Source organism: Anomaloglossus baeobatrachus, chromosome 12 (assembly GCF_048569485.1).
Source record: "Anomaloglossus baeobatrachus isolate aAnoBae1 chromosome 12, aAnoBae1.hap1, whole genome shotgun sequence".
In the NCBI taxonomy this organism is placed as follows: Eukaryota; Metazoa; Chordata; class Amphibia; order Anura; family Aromobatidae; genus Anomaloglossus; species Anomaloglossus baeobatrachus.
The window spans coordinates 36623269-36647921 of NC_134364.1; the positions used below are offsets into that span (position 1 = coordinate 36623269).

General features: G+C 46.1%; 1 protein-coding gene across 3 annotated transcripts; it reads right to left on the bottom strand.

The window, feature by feature from the left end:
• Positions 1-1765: 1765 nt before the first annotated feature.
• Positions 1766-24512, bottom strand: GPX2 (glutathione peroxidase 2). Of its 3 annotated transcripts, none has more exons than XM_075331110.1 (3): positions 24464-24512; positions 5826-6201; positions 1766-3068 (listed from the first exon to the last, which is right to left on the bottom strand). In XM_075331110.1, the coding sequence occupies exons 2-3, from the start codon at positions 6045-6047 to the stop codon at positions 2718-2720; spliced, it is 573 nt and encodes a 190-aa protein (XP_075187225.1). In that variant the 5' UTR covers positions 6048-6201; positions 24464-24512; the 3' UTR covers positions 1766-2717. The 3 variants fall into 3 exon arrangements, with proteins under 3 accessions (XP_075187225.1, XP_075187227.1, XP_075187226.1); XM_075331112.1 differs by lacking the exon at positions 24464-24512 and adding an exon at positions 24364-24409; XM_075331111.1 differs by lacking the exon at positions 24464-24512 and adding an exon at positions 9227-9650.
• Positions 24513-24653: the final 141 nt, after the last annotated feature.

Consider the following 24653-nt stretch of genomic DNA (forward strand, 5'->3'; position numbering starts at 1 on the left):
TTACCAGCATCTGCAGCTCTCACGCTGCCTGTGCTGCCGGCTCCGGCTCTCTGCACATGTAGCTGCTGTACACATCGGGTTAATTAACCCGATGTGTACAGCAGCTAGGAGAGCAAGGAGCCAGCGCTAAGCAGTGTGCGCGGCTCCCTGCTCTCTGCACATGTAGCTGCATTACACATCGGGTTAATTAACCCGATGTGTACTGTAGCTATGGTAGGAGAGCAAGGAGCCAGCGCTCAGTGTGCGCGGCTCCCTGCACACACAGCTGTGCGCTGGTAACTAATGTAAACATCGGGTAACCATACCCGATGTTTACCTTAGTTACCAGTCTCCGCAGCTTCCAGACGGCAGCTCCGTGTAAGCGCAGCGTCGCTTGCACGTCGCTGCTGGCTGGGGGCTGTTCACTGGTCGCTGGTGAGATCTGCCTGTTTGACAGCTCACCAGCGACCATGTAGCGATGCAGCAGCGATCCTGACCAGGTCAGATCGCTGGTCGGATCGCTGCTGCATCGCTAAGTGTGAAGGTACCCTTAGTGTGACGGTACCTTTACCTGCGATCCCGAAAACGATGCGACCTGATAGGGATCGCAGGTAAGTCGCTGGGAGATCGCAGGTGAGATGTCACACAGTGAGATCTTACCAGCGATGCAGAACAATACAGATCGCAGTAGCGACCTGTATAACGATCTCAGCAGTCACTGTGATCCTGTTACACAGTGTCAAACACAGCGATGTGTCCTGCCCAGCAGGACATCACCTTTGAAGAAAATGGCCTGGACCATTCTGCAATGACCGGCAACCTCACAGCAGGGGCCTGATCGCTGGTAGGTGTCACACATAACGAGATCGCTAACGGGATCGCTACTGCGTCACCAAACGGTGACTCAGCTGCGATCTCGCTAGCGATCTCGTTATGTGTGACGGTACCTTTAGATGTGAGAATTCTGTTCTGAGGATGGCAGGTGACATTTCTATCCATTTATTTGTATAATCTGAGAAGTGCAGGTTTATGCTAGAAATTGATTACTACATGTTCATTCATTGCTAGTCATAAACCAGTTGGGTTCCTGATTTGCAGACTAGACCACTCTCTGCTTCTTCCTTTATCCCATTTCTCCACAGTAGGTTACATTTGTATATTTACATGTCTACCAGCCAGTCTGTCCAGTTTTGTGTTGTTGGTTGTCCATAACAATGGAGCAGCTGTTTATGGATGAATTCCTCAGTATCTGCTAACACCTTTGTGTATGCAAGTGGTGGATGTAAATTTTCTGGACATTGATGAGATTATCAAATGAAGAGTTAACAAAGGTGTTATGTTTGGATTAGATCATGCTGATTGCTGATCTTAAAGTGATTGTCTGGACAAAAAGGAAAAGTACAGGTCCACATTTGGATGTAGTGCAAGGTCCTTTGAGGTCTGCACTGACACAGGAGGAGACATTGCCATTCCTTCAGATTACATTCTGCTTATGTCACCTGACCGCTGCAGCCATTCACAGCTGCAGCACTCCCGCTACTGATAGAATGGGGGCATCCCCTTTTCCAGTGTCAGAGTAGACCTTAGAGCACCCAGTGCTGGATCCAAGTTGACGCCAGTAAATGACTAGTTTGTTATTTTTTACAGATCCGAAAGCCTGGGAAACTTTTTTTTGGGAACAGACCAACATGTTAGATAACTGTTAATCAAATGGGTGAGAGTCCATTGACTCTCACTATAAATAACACTATACTCTATCCATAGTATACTATCAAACGCAGAGAAATAAAATTTTATACTTTTATTAAGGGTAGAATACAATAGTATTCAGACACAGCCCTGATACAACACTCTTGTACTCTTCCACAGTGTTTAAAAGAATACAGTCATCTAGTACAAGTCTAACATCTGAGCACTAGTCGCATTTTAGAAGTAAAAAACATATAGTTGAGGTACAGTACAATACAGATGTGCTGCAGAGTGAGTGCCAGTCAGTGTGCCGCAGAGAGATTACAGCCGCTCATCGCAGAATAGTGAGCTACTCCTATGACTGAAAGTCGACAGCTCCAGGGAGGATATAAATTCATTTTCTCCCAGTAGCTGCACTTTCAGTGGGGCGGCTAGATGGCATTGTTATCTGCAGATTAAGCCCATATCTTCAAGTAAATAGCATTTTTGAACAAGACAGGTTTCCTTTAAGTTTACAGTCTATCCATATGGGTAGACTTCCCTCACTTCTTCCTTGATTAGCAGCATTTTAGCCACTTCAACAGGCACTATCGCCTATTACAGACATGCAGAAAATATAGCCCTGCTCCACATTAGACTAAATGTCAGCCAAATTCGGATTTGGCCACAGTCGAATGTGTATGGGGGCACCGGCTCACTGATATTGCTTGTGCAAGTCCGAATTCATACTGCCAATTGCATTGTTCTCTCTAAGATAAGCTGCCTACTAGAAACATTGCAGCTTTCTCATAGAGAACACAGGAATGCTCGACTGATCGAGCACTACTGTGTATGGGAGAGATATCTGAAAGCTAATCAATCGGCAAAAGCATCCTTTGACCGGAACTCGCCTAATGTGAATGGCCTTAAGTGTGCTTACGTTCCGCTTAAACTTTAATAAGTATTACCATATGTGATGTATTTGGTAGTTCACTCCTACTTCAAATTCTGAAACACATGGCAAATAGTGAAATAATTCTTTATGCCGCCGATACACGTTATGGGTGACATTATTTGGCAAGCTTTAGAAGTCTCTGGATATCAGGTTCTATGTTTACAGTAGGAAAGCTTTTACTATAGCGCTTGAACGGTTCTCCTTCTGGGCCAATGAGAAACTTTTCAAAGTTCCAGGAGAGGTCGGATCGGTGTACAGGACTCCATACTATATATCTGGGGTCAGCGATCAGGCCGGCTGGTTCATCATCAGGTGAGGGAAGTTTGTCCTTCAGGTAAGCGAAGACCGGATGAGTGCCTTTTCCATTGACCTCACATTTTTGGAACAAGGTGAATCCGGGCTCAAAGCCATTCCCGGGCCTGACATATTTTAGGGAATTAAGAATCTCTTCATTTTTACAGTTTTCCTAAAAATACATAATAGAAAATTATAGATTAAAAAAGAACAAATAAGATTCAATGCCTGATGAAGAGACCTAAGTAGTCTCGAAACCTTGCTTTGTAAATCCATTTATTTTTATCAGCCGTTAAAATGTATCATAACTACAAAATGATTATATTGTTTCTTCCACTGAGAGCAATCAACCTATGATATATGACATTACTTGTCATTTGGGACATTTCTAAAATTTAACTGATAAGCTAATTTGCTAGTGAATGTCTGAAATAGGGATGATAGATTGTAAGCCAACAATGGTGGTCAGAAACCGATGTTATCCGTAGTAGCATTGTCTACAAATGTGAAAGTGTGGCACATAATGTTATGGGGATGCTGGCCGGCCGGAACCTGGTCTATTTTATATTTTCGGTACATTCATGAACACCATGAAAGAAACCAGATGGCACACAATAGGATAGTTTTGGCACTGCTGCTGTGCAGTATGTCAGGAATCTGGCGCTAGAGGGGTTTACATGTAGGGATAGTGATATTGATAATAGGTAGTAATGGGCAAATAGTAACTAATCATGTTCGGATTATTTGTAACGAATCCCAAACTACTATTCCGGTATTCGTCACAAATTATGTACCTAATGAAGCCAATGGGAAACCCGAGCAACTTTCTGAAAAATCTTTAAGAAAAATGCTCCTGACCTCCATTGACTTTCATTAGGTTCGTTATTCGTGACGAATACCGGAATAGTACTTTAGGATTGGTTACGAATAATCCAAACCTGAATTGTTAATATTCACTCATCAATGTCAGATCAGTGATGGTCTGACACCCAGAACCCCCAACGATCATTTCGTTATGAGCTTTGGATGTACACAGTGGATGAAGCCAGAACCAGACCCTTGTGTACAATGTGTAGTGTATGTTCTTGGGTACTCCAGCTCAGCTCTTATTCACTTCAATAGGAGCTATTCTGTAGTTACTGGGAACAGCCACTACACAGCGTAGGGATCGCGCTTGGTTGGCTCTTTCCATTGTTTAGATCCAGCTATCACCAGAGGTGACAACACCAGATCGGTGGGGTTGCTGAGTGTTGGATCTCCACTGACCAACCTAATATTGATGACCTGAGGACAAGGTCTCCAAATCGAGGAACATTTCAGTGGTGACAAAGTCACAGCTCGTACAAAGTCAGTATTTTTTTCAGTGGTAACATAGATGCAAAACCTGGACGATAAAGAAACAAGACAAGAGAAGAATCAACACCTTCAAAATATGGTGCTGGAGAAGGATGTTATCAATACCATGGATGGCAAACAAATCAATTTTAGAATCAAACCAGACATGTCACTCGAAGCAAGGATCACCAAGCTACAACTTACCTACTTTGGACACAACTATGAAGAGCGCAATCACTGGAGAAGGACATCATGGTCAGAAGAATAGAAGGAACAAGGTGAAGAGGAAGACCAGCAACCTGATGGCTTGATACAATCAAGAAAACAACGGAGAAGACTCTGGTGGACCTATCTAGGCTGCACATGATTGATGTTCCTACAGAGCGATTATCCATCAAGTCACCATGGCTCAAGATCAAGCTGAAGGCCATTAAATAATAATTTCGAGGACTGTTTATCAATATCACAGTCCTGGATGCCTTCTTCAACTATGTAATTCTGTTTCTATGATGGAGTCCAACAAAGAAGATCGTAAACACAAATGTGAATAGAGCCTAAAGGGGGCTTTACACGCTACGATGTCGCTAGCGACCGTACCCGCCCCTGTCGTTTGTGCGTCACAGGCAATTGCTGCCCGTGGCGCACAATATCGCTAACACCTGTCACACATACTTACCTTCCCTAACGACATCGCTGTGGGCGGGGAACAACCTCTTTGTTAAGGGGGAGGTTCGTACGCCCTCACAGTGACGTCACACAGCGGCCAACCAATAGAAGTGGAGGGGCGAAGCCCAGCCGCATTATCGATACGCCCACCTTGTTGACGGAGGACGCAGGTAAGGTGTTGTTCGTCGTTCCCGGGGTGTCACACGTAGCGACGTGTGCTGCCTCAGGAATGATGAACAACCTATGTCCACAACGACCAACAACATTTTGAAAATGAACGACGTGTCAACGATAAGGTGAGTATTTTTTATCGTTAACACTCATTCAGAGCTGTTACACGCAATGACGTCGCTAACGATGCCGGATGTGCGTCACGAATTCCGTGACCCCGACGACATATCGTTAGATATGTCGTTGCGTGTAAAACCTCCTTAAGCTTAATGACTTCTGTTTCCAACTTCATCATTCGGATAATTATCTAGACTAGAAAAAATTGTAGCAAACTCATATGTGACTTTCAACCTACGGAAGCAAAAATGTTCCCGATAACTGACAGCCACAACTATTTTCCTAATTGTTTTCCATTCCTTTCAAAAAGTACAAATTTTTCAGTATGATATCGTATCCCACTTCTTACTCGTATCTCCCCAGCGCTTTTTTTTAGGGATCTGGTGCAAGGACCTTGCGTCATTAATGAGCTCATCAGTAATAATAACAGCATTCACGTGTCATTCACGTCGGTCACTAATCTTTCCATTTCCCCAAAGTGATGCTTTTTTTAAGCTACTCAATTTGTGGTCCTACGCAGGTTTCCATGGTTTCAGTCCCACCGAGTGGGAACAGCGTATGATTGCGGTATCCGTATGCACAGCGCCTGGTGAGTGATGTGACGGCACAAAATACATTTTATATCTATAGAGTCACTTACTTGGTAGCCAAACTGATTACAAGGAAATCCCAGCACCACAAACCGACGTGGATACTTGCATTGCAGCTCATTTAGCTGGGTGTAATCCTTGATGGTGGTATCTCAAAGGGAAGCAACATTTTCTATTAAAACTACCCTTCCCCTAAAAATATTAAAGTCTACCTTCTCCCCATCAAGGTTTGTAGCATGCAAGTCGTAGAAGGATTTAGCTATGTAAGCCATGTTGTCTACTCCCAGCCTGGCAAGGACAATGTACAGATGACTGCTCCGGCGCCTTTTATTGGAAGATCTTGTGACCAGATGTTGCTGATGTGTATCGGGAAGGTATACGTTGCAGAAAGTGGATACGGCAGTGTTACCGATACTGTCAGCTTGTCTGAAAAACAAAGCCATTGTAGCTGTTCAGTCTATGAGCGCTCTTCATAAAAAATGCAAAGCCTTGGTTAGTGGTTTTGTGCTCATTGGTAAGGTTATGTCTGGTTAGCACATAGAATGATCAGGATATAGCTGACGATTTCTGAAAAATAAAAACCTGAAGTGATAAATTTCTTCTGCTGACAGTTCCCCACAAGAAGGATCTGATCACAGTGTTAGGCCGGTTTCACACATCCAGCTTTTCGCCGGTTTGCTGGATCCGGCGCTCTCCCATACAGTGACTACAGTACAGTGACAGCGCAACAAGCGCCGGTCACATGCTGTCATGTGACCGGCGCATGTGACCCGGAAGTTACAACGCTGTCACTGTACTGTATTGTCTGTACGGGAGAGTGCCGGATCCGGTAAACCGGCGAAAAGCCGGATGTGTAAAACCGGCCTTAAGGGACACTTTGCACACTACGACATCGCAGCTGCGATGTCGGTGGGGTGAAATCGAAAGTGACGCACATCCGGCGTCGCAGTCGATATCGGAGTGTGTAAATCCTTTATGATACGATTAACGAGCGCAAAAGCGTCGTTATTGTATCATTGGTGTAGGGTCCGGTATTTCCATGAATTGGGAAGGACCGATGTTACGATGTTGTTCCTCGTTCCTGCGGCAGCATATATCGCTGTGTGTGAAGCCGCAGGAGCGAGGAACATCTCCTACCTGCGTCCTGCGGCTCACGCCGGCTATGCGGAAGGAAGGAGGTGGGTGGGCTGTTTACATCCCGCTCATCTCCGCCCCTCCGCTTCTATTGGCCACCTGCCGTGTGACGTCGCTATGATGCCGCACGACTCGCCCCCTTAATAAGGAGGCGGGTCGCCGGCCAGAGCGACGTTGCAGGGCAGGTGAGTGCATGTGAAGCTGCCGTAGCGATAATGTTCGCTACGGCAGCTATCTCCATGATATCGCAGCTGCGACGGGGGCAGGGACTATCACGCACGGCATTGCAGCATCGGCTTGTGATGTCGTAGTGTGCAAAGTGCCCCTAACACTCTGAATATGCAGGTTATATACAGTGAGTATATGCAAACCTATGCAATATGTTTATACATCATATGCAATACACCCCGAGATCTAGTCATATGCATCTGCTGAATTTAGGAAAAGTACTTTACGTTTTCAATAGCTCCCAGTAAATCTAATGGAAAAGGACTCTGGGGGATGTCCAGGCATAGACATTGTTCAATTGCTGAAAGTTTGACCGTGGTGACCAATGCCAATTGCAACAATTAAGTGGCATTTCACAAAAGAGCCATGACATATTTACTCTTGTTGGCCATACTCAGCCATAGGTTGTTATGAATGAATCCAAGAAAAAGCCAAGAAACACGGCGCTTTCCTAAAGCTTCTGCCACCATTTGGCAAGCGTAGAGCGCTGCTTTAATTTGTTATAAAAGAGATTTTGAACACTTTTTAAAAATTTGGACAATTCCACAATGTAAATTTCCAAAAGCTATAGTCTGTAAATGCAGCATCTGATCTGGTCCTGAAACTGATCGATGACCAAGTGTTACACAAGGCACGGGGAAGTACCAAGCGAACGGCGAAAGGGAAAATAAACCCTGTGTCTAGGGAAGGGGAAGATGGTGACCCCAGATCAAACCTACTGCTGGTCCCTGGGGTCCCTCACCACCCTAGATAGGTTTTACACCAATGCGCCAAGCCGGATACCTGACCCTAAGTATTCCTAGTGCTGGGCCCTAAATGGGGAACAGATGGGATGAGCTCTTCGTCAACCCCACTAAACACTATAGAAGACACAAGGAGGACACACAGGGGGAAAAAGCAAGAACTACTTATCTACAGATGACTCAGGTAGACGTTCAGTAAAGTTTTCAGCAACGATATCACAGAGGAGTACAAGCCACCTGCTTGCAAACAGAGCTTGAATGAACTGAATAATATCCGCAACAGTCCAGTGAAGAAGGGTGTATTTAAGCACCAAGAGAATACTGATGATCAGCAGCTGGGTGGAAGGAAGGCTCAGCTGGGTGCAAAACAGGGAGAGATGAATCCAGCAGGAAAGCTACCTATACCAATGAATACTGACAGCAGGAACAATAGAAAGTCAGGGAGCACTTTGCTCAGCCATATGCTGTGACCTTTTATTGCCAGAAACCACATGACTCTCCGTCACCCGTGACACCAAGTGAGGAAAGATGGTCAGCGTGAACCAAAGGAATTAATGCCGATCCATTTCCTCTCTCATATTCACCCCAGGGAAGCTTTAGACTTATATTGGAAATTTGCTGAGGGATCTGTGGCGCCCTGGACAAGCCAGGACGTCACATGTACTACACCAACACACCCCACACCCCGGCTAGGCACACCGAAGTCAAACAAAAATCCTTGTTGCCTCCCTCCAGGGGCTGATGTCCACACCAGGGGGTGGAGCCAGGCGGTTGGCCCCACCCACCGAGGAGTTCACGGTCCTGGAGGCGGGAAAAGGAAGTCAGATCAGTTTTGAGAAGAGAGAAGAGAGGAGTTTTGAGTTTGAGGAGGAGAGTGAAGTGGTAGTGGAGGAGACTGACCGTGTCCGGGTGCGTGGCCTCGGCACATACAGCAAGGTTGGCAGACGGTGGTGACCGTTTGCAGGAGAGGCTGATTGAAGTGAACCGTAAGGACCGGGGACGGGCGGTGGCCCGCCGGTACCGGATCGGAGAGCGAAGAGAACCAGCACCATTCGGCAGGGCCTACGGACCCCGACCAGGCTAGGAGTCGCCGTAAAACCGGTCAAATCCGTTAGCGAAGGGAACCTCCGGGGTTTCCCAGCAGTCAAGACCCGATTGAAGGCAACCGCTCAAACCGTGAAGGGAAACACAGTCACCGCCAAGGCTACAGTTCACAGGGCTAGAGCCTGCGGGCAAAAGGGGCTCCCTCAGCCTCCATCCAAGCTGAGGAGCGGGTTACCGGTGGGAAGCCATTGGAACCGTGAACATAACACAGGTGCAGGGGAAGGCAGTCACCATCAACCTACCGGGAGAACTACCGCAGACGTCTGTGGGACCCGTCCATCCAGCCGTTTGGTTTACCGGAGACTTTGCTTTCATCATTGGCTGAGTGAGTACCACCGTGCCGTGCGGCACCGCGCTGCCCCCGCGACCCTGCACCTCACCAGGCCCCGTAACCCGCCTGCCATCTCTACCCCTCACCGGGCCCCGGGACAACCAACCCCCCTACCCACAGAGGGGAGAAAACAACATCCAAGCTGCTCCCTGTCACCGCTCCCGGGATCCCCGTCCAGAGCAGCGGTGGTGACAATATCCCTAAACCAAACCACCCCCCTTTCACTCACGGATGAGGAGCGCCGCTCGAGTCCCCAGGATCCGGCCCACCGCTCGAGCCACCACCGAGCAGCAGCAGCAGCAGTAGCCGGACCAGAGCAGTGGGTGAGCGCAGCGTCCCCTCCTCCGCCCGCGACAGATCCACCCCATAAATAACAGTAGAGGCTGCTATTGTAATATGATTCAGCAAAGTGGAAATAGCTGCTTGGCTACAACAGGAAAAAAGAAACAGGAGAAATAAGCAGATTTGTGGCCGTTCTCAGCGCCTATAGTAGCTGAACTTAAATCAACAGATCGAAATATTCATGACCAACACTATTCTGTTTCTTCCTTGTAGCAATGAATCCAACCGCTGTAATTATCAGTCCCTTAGATAATTGTATGATTTTACTCACTCTACGGCTTCCACAGATAGTGTTAACTCAGCACAACGATGACTTGTAGGAAGACAAGGAGAAACGCTGTAGTTTTCTTCTAGAATCTTGTATTAAGTACAAAGTAAATGCAGGTGAAAAGGAATAATCTGTACAGGGTTGCAGACATGTCTCTTCAGCAATGGTTTCTCTAGACTAAACTGAAGGAGAAGGGAGGAGCATTCTATACAGAAGCCAACTAAGGGAGGTACATAGGGACAAACTTCATACAGTCTAATCTACCTAGTAACAATAAAGGAATTTCCTGATAGGAGGAAAAATATGCAATGCAAGAATTATATACAACAGGTTGTTCCCATTCATGGGACACAATACTCCCCGTCTGAAATCATATGATTTCACAAGTCCATCTACGACGTAAGGAGTCGATCCTGTCCCTCGATGTCACGAAACCTGTAACGAGATAAGAGACAACACAAAAAATGCAACGTAATGCACTGAATTCAAGTCCATGCTTTGTTGATGACGCATTGTCCTTGCGTAAAAAATGAAAAAGTAGAAAAATGTTAAACATGAATTCAAGTTCAACAAACCCATCTTCAGATTGGGGAAGCCGCAAACATGCCAACTCTTCCTCCAACCCAATAATCCAACGGTAAAGTTTTAATCCAAAGGAAAAGTTCAAGGTTCAATTGGACACGGACAGTTGTGTCTCAGTACAGCAGGGGTAAGGAAAGGTACGCTCCCCGCCGTGGCAGTGCCCAACGACAAAGTTAGTTCATGTAACGTCCTCCTTTGGTAAAAGTAGCATGAGTTCGGTGACTGGACGAATCACACACATGTGCCAGCCGCGGCACGTTGAAGACTTGTAGTTGGTGAAACAGTGAGCAGTGTGAATAAGACAAGCTACGGCTCGTACCTCAGATGACCAACTTGAGAAGCGCTCGAAGCGATGAGGTCTCAACTTCTGTTCTGATGTCACTGAAGTGTAGCGAGCGGAGACGACCGGTCTAATTTCCTTGTCGGATTCTGGTTCCACCAGCTCGTACATGTTGCCGGCGTAGTTATCGCAGGTCTCCTCGTATAAGATACTTGGAGGTGTCAGCCACATGTTGTCGCCGAGTTTGGACGCAGCAGTGAGTCTCGTTCCTCGGTCAGCTGGATTTTGTTCGGTGGGAATGTGGTGCCGCTGTTCAGCATGATCTCTGTCGAGGATATTTTGCGTAATCTCGACAAAGCATTTCTCCATCTCTGGTTGTCTTTCCAAAGTGCGTTTTAGAGAGGAGGACCTTGCGGTTGCTTGCTGGGAGTTGTTTGGCAACCTTGACCTTGGAGACCGAAAGGGTAATGGGGCTACCCAACTGTTAGAGTCGTTTTGAGAGAACTCTTTATCCATAATCTTTATGAATTCTTTGTCTTCTCTCATCGAAGCCAATTTGTTGTCTTCATTTGTAGACTCGAACGCTGTTGACCCGAAGTCGGCATCCCAGAGATGATATGCGTTCGCGCAGTCGGGAGGCTGCTGTCGCCACCTGGTGTCGCTCAGCCTCTCTTTCACCCCGTAGTGATGCGGACATGATTGAAAGTGAGTGCCGCGACCGTTTGGGAGGATGTGCGTCTTGTAGGAGGAGATCGCGTCGGGACTCTTCACTTTGCCTACGCAGACGTTTCCTATGATGACCCAGCCTAGGTCGTAGCGCTGAGCGAATGGCGCATCGTGTGGCCCGTTGATGTGTTGGCGTACTTTGTGTAGCCGGAGGATGTCCCTTCCAATCAGAATCAGGATTTTTGCACTATGATCAAGAGGTGGGATCTTGCTGGCGATAGTTCTCAGGTGAGGGTGGTGAAGAGCTGCCTCTGGCGTTGGAATCTCTTCCCGGTTAGCCGGTATCTGGTTGCACTCGACGAGTGTCGGTAGAGGTATCTCTACGGTATTTTCCAGAGATGTTACCACGAGACCACTGGCTCTTCTTCCGCATGCTTCTGAGATGCCGCTGCAAGTGCCTAGTGTGTAAGGGTAGGTATTTCCTTTTAAGCCGAACAAGTCGAAGAGTTCAGACCTGGCGAGTGACCTGTTGCTCTGGTCATCCAGGATGCTGTACACCTTCACGGCCCTTTCTGGGTGACCTTTGGGATATACCCTTACTAGGCATATTTTTGCACAAGACTTGTCCCAGAGATCTTCTCCGCAGACTGCGGTGCACGAGGAGGATACTGTGAGGTGGTTCGCAGCTTGGCCTGTACTCTCCCCGCCATGACTTGTGGTAGGAGAAGGTGTAGGTGCAGGATCAGGCTGAGATGGGTGCAGCGCTTGTACGTGATCTGTGCTGTCACACTCCATACACTTAATGGTAACATTACAGTCCTTGGCAAGGTGTTCTGTAGAGGCACAACACCTGAAACATACCCCAAACCTTTTCAAGAGTTCCTTTCGTTCTTGAAGGGGTTTCTTCCTGAAGCCAATGCACTTCTTCAGGGGGTGTGGCAGTTTGTGAATAGGACATTGGCGGTTCGGATTTTCCGCCTTCCCGCCTTCAGTGCCATTGTCTGGTGCTGATGGTGTAGGCGGTAGAACGTCGGTCTTCTTGACTGATACTGGGCCCCTACGTTTTCTGTCATTTTGATGAGGGCTCTCATATCCGGGAGCTGGTGAAGTGGAGCCGGTTGGTTCTCCACAGGTGAAGCTGGGGTCTGCCTTACGTTCCGCGATGCCGTTGATGAACTCGCAGAAGTAGGAGAATGGAGGGAAGGAGACTTGGTGCTCTTTTTTATAGTTTGTTCCTACCGTAGTCCACCTTTCCTGCACGTTGTAAGGTAACTTGGCGACTATGGGTTTCACCCCACGAGCGGTGTCCAGGTAGCTGAGGCCAGGTAGGTGTGTGTCTGTTTTGGCCAGCTGGAGCTCGGACAGCAGGTCGCTGAGTTCCTGGTATTTTGAAGCATCCTTGCTAGATATTTTGGGAAGGTCGTATAGTTGTTTCAGCAATGCATCTTCAATTGCTTCAGGACTGCCGAAGCCTTTCTCTAGCCTGTCCCATGCGGTTGCGAGACCAGTTGTTGAGTCACTGATGTAGACGGATCTGAGTCTCTTGATTCTCTCAGTAGACCGTGGCCCTAGCCACCTGATTAGCAAGTCCAGCTCTTCAGCAGCCGTAATACCAAGGTCACGCGTTGCGGTTTTGAAGGCACACTTCCACCCTCTGTAGTTTTCAGGCTGGTCGTCATACTTTGTGAGACCGGTGTTGGTGAGTTCTCGGCGGATCATGTACCTCGCAAAGTCGGACATGTCTGATCTTTCCGATAGTTGGGGCACATTTGCTGACTGCGTGATGCTGGTTGCGTTGTTCGTAGCTTCGTGGTTCGGGATCATGGGAAAGTACGGAGTGGCGTAGGCGTTTAGACCAGTGACCGCCGGTTTGGTGTGTACAGTCTCTGTTGTATGCGGGTCTGGAACTACACGGTTGTTGGGAGTGTAGCGCCTTGCCGGCATGTTAGGTTGCATGTAGACATGGGCATACGGAGGTTGCTGATGCGCAGGGTGTGGCTGTGCATTGGAATATGAAGCTGGTTCAGGCTTGAAAGTCTGAGGTGCATTGGACTGACCTGGAAGGCTGGAAGCTGTAGGTGGATCAGTGTCTTGAGGCTCTGGAGAAGTGTTAGCACTGACGGGAATGTTGATGGTAGTTGGCAGTTCGTCGGCTTGGCTCAGCACGTAATCTCTTGTACGCTTAAGTGAGTCTTCTGTGTCGAGATCACGCAAACTGGCGCTGCCTTCCTGGCTCCCACCCAGAGCTTGCTCGAAGACTTTTAGCCTTGCCATGGCCGCCACATGTTCACATTCCTTCTGAAGGGCTTCAATTTCTGCTTCCTTGCGTGCAGATTCTGCTTTCATCTCTGCTTCCTTGCGTGCAGATTCTGCTTTAGTCTCTGCTTCCTTGCGTGCAGATTCTGCTTTCATCTCCGCTTCCTTGCGTGCAGATTCTGCTTTAATCTCTGCTTCTTTGCGTGCAGATTCTGTTCTCATCTCTGCTTCTCTCTGGGCGAAGATGGCGTGTACTTTTGTTGTTTCTGCTTCAGCGCGCGCCTTTATGAGCTGCTCGCTGAGGGTTGAGTACCTTGATGAGCCTGATTTGAGTGAGTGCCTTGAGCTCTTAATGGACCTGGATTTGTAAGATGCCGCTCCTGACATTTGCGCAATTTTTGCTTCAGTCTTGCTCACAATGTCGCGCACGGTGCGGTCTCGTTCAGCATTAAGCTGTTGGAAGTCCTGTAGTTCTTTTTCAGACTCAGACGTATTTGCTCTCAGCAGGGTAGAGGAATATTTTTTACAAATCTCTTTGTAGGACTGGTATGCTGAGTACAGTTGTTCAAGGGCTCCCTCTGATGGTAGCTCATGAGCACCGGGCGCAGATAAAACAGTCACTTGTTTTTGCACTCTTTGCCACAATAATGTTGTGTGGGTAAACAGTTCACTTCTGGCTGTTTCTAGGTTCTCTTTAACCTTCCATGTTGGTTTGGTCAACCGCTTAGATCTTTCACTGCAATGTAAGTGTGAGTCCCTGTCTTCCTCTTGTTGCATTAGAGCTGGTAGTGAGAGAGCTCTCTTTGACTCCATCAGGAAGGGTGAATGCTGCTCTGCACTGGTTGTCATGGAGATCATACAATGTTGCAATCTCTCTGCAGTCTGTTTTGCAGGATGTATTTACTGAGTCTCTGGCTGCAATTTACAATTAGCTTATGGGGGATTCTTGGTTTATAGCTGCACACAGTTCTGATAACAGGTAAATACTTTACAGGGCACTTTGTAAGAAGCTGCTATAAAGTTTTATGCTGTGGCTTGTTATCAGCCCCTTGGGGTAATCCTTTCTCTGGATTGTATGCAGTATAGCACTCCTGGAAACAGGTTATTTACTGATATATGTATACTAATCCCGGTCACAGCTAATCCTTTTCACTATTCTGTTTCTTCCTTGTAGCAGTGAATCCAACGGCTCTAATTATCAGTCCCTTAGATAACTGTATGATTTTACTCACTCTACGGCTTCCACAGATAGTGTTAACTCAGCACAACGATGACTTGTAGGAAGACAAGGAGAAATGCTGTAGTTTTCTTCTAGAATCTTGTAATAAGTACAAAGTAAATGCAGGTGAAAAGGAATAATCTGTACAGGGTTGCAGACATGTCTCTTCAGCAATGGTTTCTCTAGACTAAACTGAAGGAGAAGGGAGGAGCATTCTATACAGAAGCCAACTAAGGGAGGTACATAGGGACAAACTTCATACAGTCTAATCTACCTAGTAACAATAAAGGAATTTCCTGATAGGAGGAAAAATATGCAATGCAAGAATTATATACAACAGGTTGTTCCCATTCATGGGACACAACAAACACCTAAATTTAGATTCAATTAATCTCAAATGACACATAACATAATAAGATCAGTTAAAAAGCCCTAATTTAAAAAAAAAAAAAAAGACTTCCTGTTCCGGTCCTGGCTGAGGAGGCAGCATAGAGGAGAAGCTCCCGACACCCCTCTGAGAAACCGACGATAAACAGCATACCCGGGCAAGTGAGCGAGCAGAGAGCAGCACGTCTGGTAGCAGGAAGCACACAGCTATGGAGCGGTACTTACTGAGGAGTGCTGGTGGTGGTGAGGGGCCCTGCAGGAGTGGAGATCCTGACTGCCGGCGGGGAGAAGAGGAGACTGACATGGCACCTACAAGCCTGATGGAGGAGGAGCCAGAGTCCCCAGTGCAAGATGTGGTAATGGAAGCCAGGAGAGGGAGAAGTGAAGGAGATGAGAGCGGGGGGTCGGGGGAGGATGGAGCAGGAGAGAAATCGCTGCAGGGGATTGCAGAGGGAGAAACACAATGGATAGAGGAAGGGGACATGGAGGAACAAGAAAGAGAGGAGGAGGAGGAGTGCAGCAAGCAAAGAGTGGCCAGAGACGCAGGAGACCGGACTGATCACTTAGACATGCAATATAAGGTGTCTAATCATGATAAATGCCAGCAGAAGCTGCACGTCAGAAACAGTAACATTCCTTTTAAAGCAAACAAGAAACTGCCGGCCACACCATTATCTAAATACTGTAAACAAATGGGGGAGGGTGGAAAATCCCCAGCTCAGAATAAGAGAACTAAGAAACCAGCACCACCTGCAGGCCAAGACAAGCATGCACAAGAGCTCAATGTTGATTATAAAAAATTGGCTGCCGAAGTGACATCACAGCTGTCAAAAGAGATTAAAGTGGCCATTGAAACAGCCATACAAACATCCCTAGCAGCTATGCAAAAGCAGATTAGTGGACATGCATCTAGACTGGCAGAAACAGAGCAGAGAATATCTGACTCAGAGGAGAAAATAATGGCTATGCAAGAGCAAATAGCAGCTCTAGTGAAATCTAACGATTATTTGAGAGATAAAGCGGAAGACTTAGAGAACCGATCGAGGCGAAATAATCTGCGCATTGTGGGGCTGCCAGAATCGGTATCTTTGGGACAGCTGGATAACATATGTGAACAGGAGTTACCTCAGGCCCTGGGCATTAAGGCTAAATTCAGAGTGGAAAGAGCGCACAGAGTGGGACCACTGAGACAACAAGAAGCGAATAGGGGAGAGGATCCAAACCCAAACAAGAAAGCCCCGCTGAAGGCTAGACAAGTGATAGTCAAATATCTTGATTATAAACATAAAGAGGAAATACTGAGGGCCTTTAGAGACAGACAGCGACCATTGCATTACCAAGGCAACAGACTGCTAATTTTCGGCGATTATTCAGCAGAAGTCTCCAGAAAGAGAAAAGAATTCAGCAAAGTATGTTCATTCCTGTATAACAAAAAAGTCAAGTGCCAACTGCTATACCCTGCCACACTGAAAGTCAGAAATCTTAATGGCTCGTTTGCATATTACAAAGACTTTAAAGAAGCAGAGCGTACTCTCATGGCAGAACAAGATAAGAATCGGGCTGATGGACAAAAAAGAGGAAACAATGGAGAAGGGACCAGCAGAGGAGGATCTCCAAGAGGCCCAGGGAAAGACTCGAGAAGCTTTGAGGAGCAATCGCGGGTGGAGAGTAGAGAGGAAAGGAGATTGAGCCCAAAACAACAAAATAATCCTCGCTCGGAACACAGAGACTAACTGTTGGAAATGGTTCATGATAACTGAACTGAACTAGATATTGCTGGTCCTGTTCTCGCACTCTCTCACTCTCTTGATTTCACTCTCTCATGTTCAGTTTTGCTTTCATGCTTGCTATCAGTTTCACTTTTAGTCTTACTCCTAACGTTCAGTCTCACACTCTCACACTCACTCTCAGTCTCACACTTTTTTTTTTTTTTTTCTCCCTCCCTCACATATTCAGTCTCATTTTCAGTTTCACGCTTACTTTCAGTTTCACACTCACTCTCATACTCAGTTTCATTTTCAGTCTCACGCTCACTTTCAGTACCTCACGCGCTCTGTCTCACTCTTTTTCTCTCGCATATTCAGTCTCACGCTTACTTTCAGTTCCACTTCCAGATTCACTTTCATTCTTACTTTCACTCGCCTTTGTCCAGGAACGACTTCCAGGCGTAAATGAAGTGGATCTGTCTGCTCTGAGTGCGGGGATGACCACCAGAAAATAGAGCTAAGTTGGACTTGAAGTCCTTATAGAGTTTTTGTCATACTGTACTATTTTTGACATTATTTAAGGCTCGTTCATGTGACTCATGTGAATCCGGGGCTAGAACGTATACTCTAAGGGGGGTGACTAGGGAGCTCAACAGTTTGGCTAGGAAAAGGGGAAGTCATCAGCATGGCGAAAAGAGCCAAAAATTTCCCAGAAGGGAAAACGTGTTCTACAGTTACTTGTTTATTGTTATATTTGTTATACATACAAGGTGGGGAAAAGATATATCAAGCCTGGGGGGCAAATTCTATACCTGGTAATAATTGTCTCGTCTCTTGTGAGTTCAGGGCCCACAGGGGAGGAAGTAGTAAGAGCAAAATACAAAGGCAAATATGGTACAAATAACTACATGAAATGTGAAAGGCTTGAGATCTCCTAACAAACGAGCAATGATACTAAGACATCTGAAAAGACTAAAAACAGATATTGCATTATTACAGGAAACGCATTTGAGGAAGGAGGACTTTTTCCGCATGAAGAAATACTGGGTGGGTACTGTATATGGGGCAGAGGCACAAGGTAGGAAAGCGGGGACAATGATTCTAATACATAAACAGCTCAGCCATGAAGTAGTGACACACGAGGCAGACGACCAGGGACGGTGGCAGCATTTAACCATCATTAGTCCAGCGGGTAAATTAAGTATCTATAATGTTTACGGTCCAAACTCCCAACAGAGCATATTTCATGATGGCATAAAGGCCAGCATACTAGCAGATGGGGAGACCAACATCATAGTAGGAGGTGATTTTAACACAGTTCCAGACTCAGCTGAAGACAGGAGGAGGGGGAAGGAGAGGACAGGGGATGTGGACAGAAGGCCGGACCATAGGGATGTGACATTAGAAGACGTGGGTTTGAAGGACATCTGGAGATCAGCTCACCCGCATGATAGAGAATATACACACTTCTCGCATCCTCATGATAGCTGGTCGCGTATTGATCAATTTTGGATTTCTCAAGGCCTAGTTAATCGGGCACAAGAATGTGTGATAGAAAACATGGTGATATCTGATCATAGTCCGTTGAGATTGGGTATCAGAGAGCAGTTCAAGAGAGGTACAGATATCATATGGAGATTTCCATCATTTCTTCTCAGACAAGATAATTTCCACAGGGTATTACGAGAGTGGTGGGGAGAATTCACAGAGGAAAACAAGGAACACAAAGGGAACCCAGTGCTATACTGGGAAACGGCAAAAGCGGTCTTGAGGGGTCGCCTGATTGGATATGCGGCCATGATCAAAAGGAAAACCAATGAGAATTATAATGCCCAGAGTGAAGCAGTGCGGGTAGCATACACAAAGTATTTGGCTAATAGATCTCCCACGACGAAAGACAGATGGTTGGAGGCAAAAAGGGGGTTCGACGAATGGGCAAAAAAAAAGGAACAATTATTTTGGTCGCACAGGGAAGCAGAGCTACATAGATTTGGCAACAAGGCGGGGAGGATGCTGGCAAATTTGGCAAGGGGTAGCAGGAAAATGACAGTGATTTCCAAACTAAAAAGAAAGGGGGGGGAGGTGACCACAGATCCTAAGGAAATTAATAAATTGCTCGGACATTTTTATAGAAAACTATATGGGCCAGGAAACAATGACATGACTGACGAGGCAGAGTGGTTAAGACAAGCGCACTTGCCTAGCGTAACAGAGGAAGATCTGAGTGACCTAAATGCAGATATCACAGTTGAGGAGGTGACTAGAACAATCGGGGAGCTTAACACCAACAAGGCACCAGGCCCCGACGGTTTTAACAGCGAGTTTTATAAGGCTATGAGGGATCTGATCTCGCCAGATTTAACTGCGGTATTTAATGCATTTTTGGAAGGAGAGGAAATTCCTAAAAATTCAAACGTAGCATATATCAAATTACTCCCTAAGGGAACAAAAGACCTGGATGATCCCTCTAGTTATAGACCCATATCACTTATAAACCAGGATTTAAAAATAATATCTAAGATTATGGCTAATAGATTGGCCATGATTCTTCCAAGGATCATTACAGAGCATCAGGTAGGGTTTATTAAAGGGAGAAATGCTGTCACTAATATCCGGAAGACAATACTAGTGGTGGATGCGGTGAGATTGGATCAGATAGAGAGGGGGGCAAGACCCGCTCTAGTTACACTCGACGCAGAAAAAGCGTTTGACAATGTAAATTGGAGCTGGCTGGACAAAGTACTAGAGGCCACAGGGATTGTAGGCAAAATGAGGCTTTACATTAGGAATCTTTACGCTAACTCGGGAGCTAGGGTACACACTCCAGGTTTTTTATCAGACGTGTTCCCTTTGATGAAGGGAACAAGACAAGGCTGCCCGCTATCTCCCCTCCTATTCGACTTGGCCATTGAACCATTGTCAAGAATATTGCAGGGCCCGAATAGTTTTAAAGGGATTAAGGTAAGGGGAACTGAAATAAAGACAGCACTTTTTGCCGATGATGTCATACTATATACTATATATGGGGGACCCTAGCGTGGATTTGCCACAGACTCTAGCCCTAATTGAAAAATTTGGATTAGTCTCAGGATTCAAATTGAATAAAAAAAAGTGTGAGATCCTGTTCCTAAAAGGGGGGAATGTAAGGGATGGTTGTATATGTGGCATTCCTATAGCACAGACATCACTTAAATATCTGGGAATTCATAAAGGAAGAACGGTGGAATCAATTTACGAGATGAATTATGGCCCACTAATTAGGAAAATTATAGCACAACTAAAGGGTTGGAAGGGTCTGCCTCTACCACTACTGGCAAGGTGCCACCTGATAAAAATGATGAGCTTTCCTAGACTGTTGTACCCATTCCAGACGATCCCGATATTGCTAAAACTGAGGGACGTAAATAGGCTCAACTCAGCGTATGCGGATTTTATATGGCGGGGAAGGAAACCTAGAATAAAGTTACGAACATTGATGAAGTCAACGGAGGAAGGAGGTCTTAGTTTCCCGGATGTTCGGGGTTATAACCTGGTGTGTATAATGAGACATGTGTTTGATTGGTTGAGAGGAACAAGCAGGCACTCAGACTATGGCATGGAAGCCAAGTATGCATCACCGTGGGATTTGGCGTCCATTTTACACTCCCCATTGTCCAGGGCGGATGGGCATATAAGGAACTCAATCTTATTCCGAGACACTATGCTAACATGGAAACTGGTAAGAAAGAAATTGGGACTGTCATGGAAAGTATCTAAGTACTTAAATCCCTGGGCATCTCCGAACTTTCCCATGGGACGGGAAAATAAGCTATTTACTAGATGGAAAGAGAAGGGCGTCGAGAGAATGAAGGATGTCATGAATGTGGAGGAGAGAAGGTGGCTGACAGGACGGGAAGTGCTTGACAAGTATGAACTTAATAGCTCACATATCATCCAGTATGAACAACTGAAGCATGGAGTATTTGTAGATTTGGGGGAGCTTGGAAAGGAATTGAATAAGAGTTTGATTGATGAGCTTATGGAAAGTGATGTAGCAAGTGTAAATGTTTCCAAAATTTACCGAACATTTCGGGGAATGCTTATATCTGGGGAGGATAGCCGTACTCTAACAGCGTGGGGGAAACAATTGAAAGGGCAGGAAGTTGTAGGGGATATATTGAAGGGATGGGTACAGATGCGGAAACATGTTACCAATGAGAGATGGAGAGACACCCAATTTAGAATTTTACACAGGGCTATTGTGGGCTTCAACATTCCGGGAAGAGATATGCAGTGTCCTAAATGTCAGAGAGAAAAAACAGATATGCTACATGGACTATGGGAGTGTAAGGAAATTCACAGGTTCTGGAATCAAGTTAGATTATTTGTCCAGGCAACATGGGGAATTTCTGGAAATCTAGAGCTAATGGTGTGGATTTTCCATTCCTTTGAGGGAGGAGTAAGAGGGGGATCGGACATGCCGGGAAAGAAGAAATATACAATAGTACATGACATAGCCATGATAGCCAAACGGTCCATATTAAAGCATTGGATACAAAGGGAGGGACCATCCATAAAAGAGGTCATCGGGGAATTACATAATTTATTGAGGCTGGAGAAAGTGGAAGCGGAAACGGACAAAGACAGGTTGACACCCAAGTTCTTTGGGAAATGGAGAAATTTCATTGAAAGTCAATTTACTCAGGGAGAAATAAATAATCTGATGACACCTTTTATACAATCGGAATGGTACCTTCTGAATGATATCCAGGACAAACTGGGTAAATTGAAAATCACGGAGGTGTGGGTTCCGGAGGAAAGGGAGACGAGACGCTAAGGTAGCCACAAGACGTGCCAGAAAATTTGGAAGCATTTGGGGTTGGCTTAGGGGCTTAATGACTCTAATTGACTTGTATCGCGTCTGTTATTTCTTAGTACTTTTGCCTTGGTTTAATAGAGACCATATCAATCAGATAATCAGTTTAAAATATCAAGTTGGGGCATTGCACCCTATTATGTCACATATTGTCAGACAAATGTTTTTCCTTGCGTAACCTTGAATATCTTGTTATGTTTATAAAAAATTGGAAAATTAATAAGTTTTTGAAAAAAAAAAAAAAAAAAAAAAAAAAAGGACTAGAAACATAATTGAAAGGAAACGTTAACTTGGAAATGATGTACAATCTATGGACAGCGTGTTCTAGAGCAGGAATGGATGAACGGATTAATTTATAGTGTTGTTAGAAAAGTTGTGATAACTTGTATTTAAATTCCTGCTCATTGTGGGCCTAGGAGTCCAGTGGGTGGTCCTAATAAGTGGTTGATGCTGTCAATCACTAGGTAGGACCACCTACTTGACTCAATCCCAGGGTGAGTAGAGATTTCGATAAAAAAAATATACAATTTATACTGAACCTTATCCCTTATGGCAACATAATTAGATATTTGTACTTGTGTTACAACTTGCATGAAGGAAAACACTAAAACTAGCTCTAAAGAGACCCATACACTGTTATCAATGAGAAAGCTGCAGATTGACACTTTGGCAGGTGGTTTATCTCTAGGAGAACAGTGTAATCGGCAGTCCGAATTGGGACCGCAGGCCTCCTAGCAAGTTTCTTAGAGCACACGCACACTCCCCTTCTCTTAAATGGACAGTGCACGCACACCGTAAAGTTTCCCCAGCCTATGGCTGGCAGTTACCTTGTATATAAGGCACCTCCCCTAGCAGGGAGGTGACTGAGCAATTAGGTTGCTAATGTGTCAAAGTAAGTGCCCACTAGCATTAATGTATGTTGCACTGACCCGGTCTTGCTTGTTGCCAGTCCTGACTCCAGCCTGTAGCTCCGACCTTGTCTTGCTTGTTGCCAGTCCTGACTCCGGCCTGTAGCTCCGACCTTGTCTTGCTTGTTGCCATTCCTAAGTCCAGCCTGTAGCTCCGACCTTGTCTTGCTTGTTGCCATTCCTAAGTCCAGCCTGTAACTCCGACCTTGTCTTGCTTGTTGCCATTCCTAACTCCAGCCTGTAGCTCTGACCTTGTCTTGCTTGTTGCCATTCCTAACTCCAGCCTGTAGCTCTGACCTTGTCTTGCTTGTTGCCATTCCTGACTCCGGCCTGTAGCTCTGACCTTTTCTTGCTTGTTGCCAGTCCTGACTCCGGCCTGTAGCTCCGACCTTGTCTTGCTTGTTGCCAGTCCTGACTCCGGCCTGTAGCTCCGACCTTGTCTTGCTTGTTGCCATTCCTAAGTCCAGCCTGCAGCTCTGACCTTGTCTTGCTTGTTGCCATTCCTAAGTCCAGCCTGCAGCTCTGACCTTGACTTGCTTGTTGCCATTCCTAACTTCAGCCTGTAGCTCCGACCTCATCCTGTCTGCTGCCTGTCCAGACTTCAGCCTGTGGCTCTAATCCCATCTTGCCTGTTGTCAGTTCAGACTCCAGCCCATAACCCCAACTCTGTCTCGTTTTCTGCCAGTTCTGATTCCAGTCTATGGCTCCGACTCCATTTCGGCTATTGCCAGTCCTGTCTCTAGCCCATTGTCGCGACTCTGCCAACGTTCAGGTCAGCTGCTGTGGACTCGGGGACTGCCTTGGAGTGGTATCTGGCAGCTTCCTGCAGCACAAGCCTAACCTCGAATGAGTGAAGGAAATGAGGGACCGCACTCCGTACCGCTGTGCAGGAATCTTTAGTTTATTAGACGGTGCAGGGTAAAAAGCAGGAGACGACCTGTGAGCTGGCTCCCAGGTAGAGGTCCCATGGGACCTGTGGAAGCCTAATTAGTTAGGCGAAACAGCTGTCGTCCTCTACCTGGGAGCCAGCTCACAGCTCGTCTCCTGCTTTTTACCCTGCACCGTCTAATAAACTAAAGATTCCTGCACAGCAGTACGGAGTGCGGTCCCTCATTTCCTTCACTCATCCATCGGTACTTGGACTTTTCTTCTGGACGAGCACCCCCGCTCAGGATACGGTAATTCCCAGCCCTCGACGAGCACACATGCGTTATCGCTGAGTGACATACAGTGGTGCAGCACCCTTCCTATCTTGCTGGAAGCCTAACCTCACCACCAGAGCCTCTAGAGAAGACCAGTTAGCCGCTTAGTCACCCTCCTCCAGGGTATGCTCGGGCTCTGTGGTGCAGTGGGTCCACTCACTCACTTCTGTTACACACCCGCCCCTACGGCCATAGCACTTTAGGTCATTATTAAAAACTCCAAAGCCTCATCTTTTCTAGACACATTGTTATATTTTTAAGGAAATCAAATTGCATTTGACTAATTTGACTTGTGCTAAAAAGAAGGTGCAACCTACATTGTGTCATTCCTCCCAATTTATTTGTATTATAAGCAATCATGGGTGGGGACATCTCACCTTTTGTCTCATTGTTTATTAGCATTTAGATCTTCACCCAACTGTAAAGTGATGTAAAATGTCGCCTCTATTTAAAGACAATGACTGGCAATGAATGTACCTTTCCTCCTACTTCTTATAGACCGGCTCCGGGGTTGGATTATGCTCCACTTCCCCGACAGCTAGTTGTTATTGCCAGTACAAAACCTCTGCACTCTGCCCCATCTACATATAATGATTTACAGGCTAGTATAACCTGAACTGGTTTCTTTTCTATATAGCATTATAAGTTTGTGAAGACTTTATGAAAC